At 44.5% G+C, this 6092-nt stretch overlaps 1 protein-coding gene across 1 annotated transcript in view; it reads left to right on the forward strand.

Moving 5' to 3' along the window:
- Nucleotides 1-1592: 1592 nt before the first annotated feature.
- herpud1 (homocysteine-inducible, endoplasmic reticulum stress-inducible, ubiquitin-like domain member 1) overlaps nt 1593-6092 on the forward strand; it is a 22383-nt gene continuing 17883 nt past the window's right edge. The window contains exons 1-3 of the mRNA XM_063196877.1: nt 1593-2034; nt 2519-2596; nt 3669-3746. Of these exons, the coding sequence (XP_063052947.1) occupies nt 1876-2034; nt 2519-2596; nt 3669-3746 (315 nt within the window). The 5' untranslated portion in view covers nt 1593-1875. The remainder of the gene's footprint in view (nt 2035-2518; nt 2597-3668; nt 3747-6092) is intronic.

Genomic DNA, 6092 nt, shown 5'->3' on the forward strand with positions numbered 1-6092 from the left:
TTACCGTAAAAGGACGCTCTCGCTCAATAAATGTGCAGACCGTGGTGTTGGTGGAGACCGCTACAGCAGCTGGTGCAGCCTGGTGGTGTTGGTGTTGGTGGAGACCGCTACAGCAGGCTGGTGCAGGAGGTGAAGGAGGTGGTGTTGGTGGAGGCCGCTACAGCAGGCTGGTGCAGGAGGTGAAGGAGGTGGTGTTGGTGAGGCCGCTACAGCAGGCTGGTGCAGGAGGTGAAGGAGGTGGTGTTGGTGGAGACCGCTACAGCAGGCAGGTGCAGGAGGTGCAGACTGGTGGTATTGGTGGAGACCACTACAGCAGACTGGTACAGGAGGTGCAGGAGGTGGTGTTGGTGGTTTTGCCCACAGAATCTCTGCTCACCCTTTTTCCCCCCTTACCATTCTTTGTTAACCCCAGAGATGGTTATGTGTGAATATCCCAGCAAATCAGTCTTTTCTGAAATATTCAAATCAATCCCTTTCAGCACCAACACCCATGCCATGTATTTAAATAAATCTCTCTCTCTTTTTTTTCTCCTGTCTGCTCCACTCTGGTCATAGGTTGATGCTTTCAATGCATTGGAAGTTCCAGCATGTTTCCAGTTCCAGTGAATTCCAATTCTTCATGCATTATTGATTTCACGAACACACACACACACACACACACACACACACACACACACACACACACACACACACACACACGTCTTGTCATGTACACAGACATGCCGTTTTATTCATAGTTATTTTGTTTGGGTTGTTTATGTTTCTATACCAATATAACTATTATTATTTGGAGTAATTTTTCTTTCAAATAAAAGATTGAACCATTCAAGCACAGGTTGTACAGCTGTGGGTTATTTACTTCATGTTCATTGCATCATGTTCATGTTTCATTTGCATCCCTGCATTGAGTGGTTTGGCAGGTCCTGATGATGACTAGCATCATAAAGGCCGAAATTAACATAATGTTATATTACTGTAGGCCTACAACTGGACATGCTGTGTTTATATATATATATATATGCGTGTGTGTGTTTATTTTTTTATGTATTGGAAGTATTTTATCCATTAAAATATCCTACTGTAAATCTGCTGAATCCAAAACAAATAGACATTATCAAGGGCTACGGACAATTAGCATCTCAATGGTAAGTAATGGAGCTTCCTAGCTAAGATGACGTTTCCCTCCAAAAGTGTAACTGCAATGATATTACAGTATTACGGTATTGACACTACAATATTTTTACATGACAATGAAGGCCATAAAATGGCCTACAAAAAACAAACCGAACTCGTTTTTTTGGGGGGGGGGTATAATCTGATATAATTACCGTAAAAGGACGCTCTCGCTCAATGAAATATATTGACAGCTCCCGGTGTATAGGACCCTTCTGCGGTGGGCGTAGACTACGCAAACCACGTGACCACTCGTCGGCAAAGATCAAAGGATGATCCAACTCTTTCTCTACGGCTCTGGCTGCGATAACATAGCTGCAGTGCCACTCCTGGCCACACCAGCTAGTTGTCGTTCTTGTACAAGATTCCATTTTCTTTGCTACGACGTACTTTTCGACAGGCTCCACGTCTGAACTCCAGATGGTGTGGACCAATCAGACACGGCCAGCGCTTGTTTGGAAACAACACACCCTGCTAGTTATTTCCTCAATTGTCATCTGTCCGAAACTTTAGGTTCCCAGCCGTCTCGATTTCCCGTGGCCAGACAGTGACAAGTGGTGTGTATGACAGGCATGATAATTTAACTAATTAACAAAACGCTTTGGGACGTGTGCATATAGCTTATTTCGTTGTTATAGCTAGTTGTTTTTAGCCACGACGGCGTAGCCAGTTATCCTAGCTACTCAAAATCAAGAGAACAATATGAACGACAGAAGTTCTTCACCCGACCCGAACACGATGAAGTTGATAGTAAAAACACCGAGGCAAGAGGATGGAGACCAAATAGTCGAAGGAGTGCAACTACACTGGACGATTCTGGACCTGAAGAGGCATTTGTCCAGGGTTTATCCCTCCCATCCAGTAAGTCACACTGATGGAATGTTTTGTGTTAGCAGTTAGCCTGCTAGGGGCTAGCGTAAGTTAAACAATGAGATCTCACGGACAGCTGTTAAATGTTTCAGACTTGATACAACAACTGCTATGACACCCACGTATTTGACTTTGTTATTCTTTTGTCAGAATAACCTGACTGATCAAGGATGCCTGCGCTTAGATTGCAGACTACGTAAAACAATTGAAATGACCCTTGTCCCGTGATTTACACTGTTGACACATGTTAAAAGTCGTCTGGGAAAATCGGTAACTTTAATATTTGGCTGTTTGAGCCTTAACTTTGTGTCTTGTCTCAACCTAATTAATATTTTCCGTTCGACGTCTTCTCTTGCTAATACATTCCGCACTGTATTTGCTGTTAACAGCCCTGCTGTCAAAAAGTAAGTTGACATCATCAGTCAGTTGCTCAACTGCATGGTGGTAACTTCATATTCCTGTTCCTCAATCTCAGGTGGAGAAGGACCAGAGACTTATTTATTCAGGCAAACTGCTCACAGATAACCTGCACGTCAGGGACGCCTTCAGAAAGGTAAATAAAAACACATCCTTTGGGAGATAGGGCTGATATGGTAATCCACCATATACATACACTGACACGTAAACAAAACAAACAGCACTGTGTTCCCTTCTAAACGGTCGTTAGGTAACCAGTCAGTGCCCTGGCTACACAACTTGGAACGCCTTTGCATCAGTCCAAAGACACAACACAAACAAGCATTGTTTGTAGAACACGGCGTGGTCAGAGTCATGTTCGCTGCAGAACTAAAGGACAGTGGAGGGTCAAATTACCATCAGGAACAAAGTCTGTGGCGACATACGGGACCAGAGCAGGGTCAGGCTGCCACTGGGCACAGAAACTGGCACGCACACTCGCTCAACAGCTGTTGTTTAATGTTCCGAGACAGGTTGCATTGTGTTGTGAATGGGTGCCAGTTGAGCGGTGTATAGTTCCTGTATGGCTGTGCCGTGGAGCCTCGTGTTGCTTATCAGCCGAGGACAACATGGCACCGGAGAGCAGAAGTCACATGTCACCGAACACTCTGTTCTGATTTTTTTTCTCCCTTTAAAGAAACATGACCATAATAACTGTACTCTGAGAAAGAAATCTGACTAAAAGACATTTTTATAAATTTTGAAGTGGTACAGTAGTATTAGTGGAGGACGGTGGCAAAATAAATCATATGGACTGTGCTGTGTCCTGTTAACTGGCCCTGCCACACTTCTCAAGGTTTTTTTTTGACTTTGCTATCCATTTTAATGATCTGTTTCTCTCGCGCGCTCGCACAACGTACATCTGTCTATATTTCTGTGTACCTGTGTAAGTTCTTCATTACTAGCGTTTGTTAAATAGACCCATGTGTTGATCTGGCAGTAGCCATGTAATGCATTGCATGCCTCCTGCGGCATGTTGTAATAGTCATTGAAAAGTGAACTGCCATAGTACTATACTACTACTACTATGACATACACACAAGGTCTTAAGTAATGCACTATGACTTGGTCATTGCTATTCCGATAACGGCAAATTTGTAACTCGGCGTGTCTTAGCGGGTTAAACAACAACATGGCTGACCACTAAAGTGTCTGTCTCTGTCCAACAGGAGGACCTCTTGCCCATCATCCACCTGGTGTGTGCTTTCAGACCACAGCCCAACACCCAGCCAGGAGCCAGACCCAAGGTACCTTACATTACATTACACTTTTCTGATGCTTTTATCCAAAGCTACTTACAGTTATTTATAGTGTATTGGTTACAGTCCTTGGCGCAAGTTGGGGTTAGGTTCCTTGCTCAACGGCACTTCAGCCATTGATGGCGGTGTAGGGAGTGGCAAGAGTGGGATTCGAACGGGAAACCTTCTGATCTTAAGAACAACCCCCTAAACGTTAGGCCACTGCTTCTCCTACAGTACAATAGAGCCCACTAGAGATGCATGATACCACTTTTTTTGAATACTGATACTAGTACGAATACATTTGATATCTGTAATTGCAGATATCGAGTACAGATGCTTTTACCCCCAACATACAATGAAAATAAATGCACAGCCTTGTTTTTTCCCACCTGTGATATTTGTTTTATTTTCCATTTCCATTTTGATTTAAACATTAGTTAGTAAATGGTTTAGTTGGTAAATGGCGCTTTCTTCCTATGCTGCTTCCAAGTCAATGGAACGTGATGAGATATTGTGTTGTGCTGTGTAATGACAGTATCGGTGCCTGGTATCAGCAAGTGTTTGACGAGTATGAGTGTGAGTGTTATGAGCAAGTATCGGGGGGCCAAGACCGGTGCATCCTAACTGCCCACACAATAGCACTCTCCCAGGAGGGTAGCTAGCTAGTCCAGAAAACAAGTTTCGTTCGTCTAAGATGTTAGATAGGCGAAGCAAGGTCCTTCTTGACTGATACCCCTTTATTTAGAGAACCAGTAGAGCCAGGTTCTTTTACACTAAGGTTTAGAGAGAGACCTGGAACATTGAATAGACAAAGAGAGAATCATTTCAACAGAGGTCCTTTACCAGTACTGAAAAACACAGGTGCACTTGCTTTCAACATGAAAGGCAAGATGTTTATCTATTGTCAGCGCATACTGTAGTTACAATGTCATTCACACATGAAGAGGAGCATACCTTTTGAAGTAGATACATTGAAGGAGAAACCTTCAAATGAAAAAATCTTAGCAATGCATACAATCATTTAACCCATTTTAACCAAGGCAACTGCAAAAAAAGCCTGCTAAATGCCTAAGCCCTAACCACATTTTTACTAAAAAAAATCCTCAAATCTCATGAGCCTGAATGCTGCGTCTGTGTCGCTCCAGGCGCCTAGGTCAGTGTAGCATATACGCAGCATCCAGCATCAATGGGTTAAATGATGCTAAAAAATATGACTGACATAATCAAACGAAAAGCGATGGCTAAGTACTGCCTTCCTTGTACCTCATTTCCTCTCTCCGTGTAGTCTTCCATTTACACCGCTCTACTGACTGGGTGTTTCCCCATCAGTCTGACAGACATCTACGGAGGAGAGAAGTAGACATTTTTGGCTCCCATCTGGGTTGCATCACGCCACTGGATGTGCGTGCATGCGTGCGTGCGAGTGAGTGTATGTGTGTGAGAGCATCAAATGAGATTGTGTGTGTGTGTGTGTGTGTGTGTGTGTGTGTGTGTGTGTGTGTGTGTGTGTGTGTGTGTGTGTGTGTGTGTGTGTGTGTGTGTGTGTGTGTGTGTGTGTGTGTGTGTGTGTGTGTGAGCATCCCTGGGTTAACTCAGTAGCTCAGTGGGTGGTGGGGAGACACAGCTGCCTGCTATGCGTGCCTCCTCTAGTCAGCCAGCCTCCCCCAGGAGCTCCACGCCTCTCACTGTGCTGCACGACTCACTCTGCAGCTGGAACACACACACACACACACACACACACACACACACACACACACACACACACACACACACACACACACACACACACACACACACACACACACACACACGAGCCTTTGCCTATGCCTATCAGAAGTACATAGAGACATACTCTCTCTTTCTCTTTCAAACACACACGTATGTACTCGTCTATGCCTGTCAGAAGTACATAGAGACATATACTCTCTGTCTCACACACACACACACACACACACACACACACACACACACACACACACACACACACACACACACACACACACACACACACACACACACACACACACACACACACACAAACACCCCTATTGTCAGAAATGCATACCGTCAGAAATGCATTGGAACCCACACACGTCAGAAACTTTGCTACAGTCTCTGTGTTGTGCAGAAATCATATGCGTAGCTATGCAATACCTATCTCCTCCTGTTCTTTGATCACCTGTCCGTCTGTGTGTGTGAGAGAGTGCATTGTATTGTGGGATGGTCCCATGTTTAGTGCCGGGCCAGGCTCCCTCCCTAGTAGACTTTTGTGCTCTGTAGGATTTGCTCTGAGCGACCCTTAGACACGAAACGCTGATGGCCCAGAAAGGTGATCTGCATTGCTACTGTACT

The sequence above is a fragment of the Engraulis encrasicolus genome, chromosome 4 (assembly GCF_034702125.1).
Source record: "Engraulis encrasicolus isolate BLACKSEA-1 chromosome 4, IST_EnEncr_1.0, whole genome shotgun sequence".
In the NCBI taxonomy this organism is placed as follows: Eukaryota; Metazoa; Chordata; class Actinopteri; order Clupeiformes; family Engraulidae; genus Engraulis; species Engraulis encrasicolus.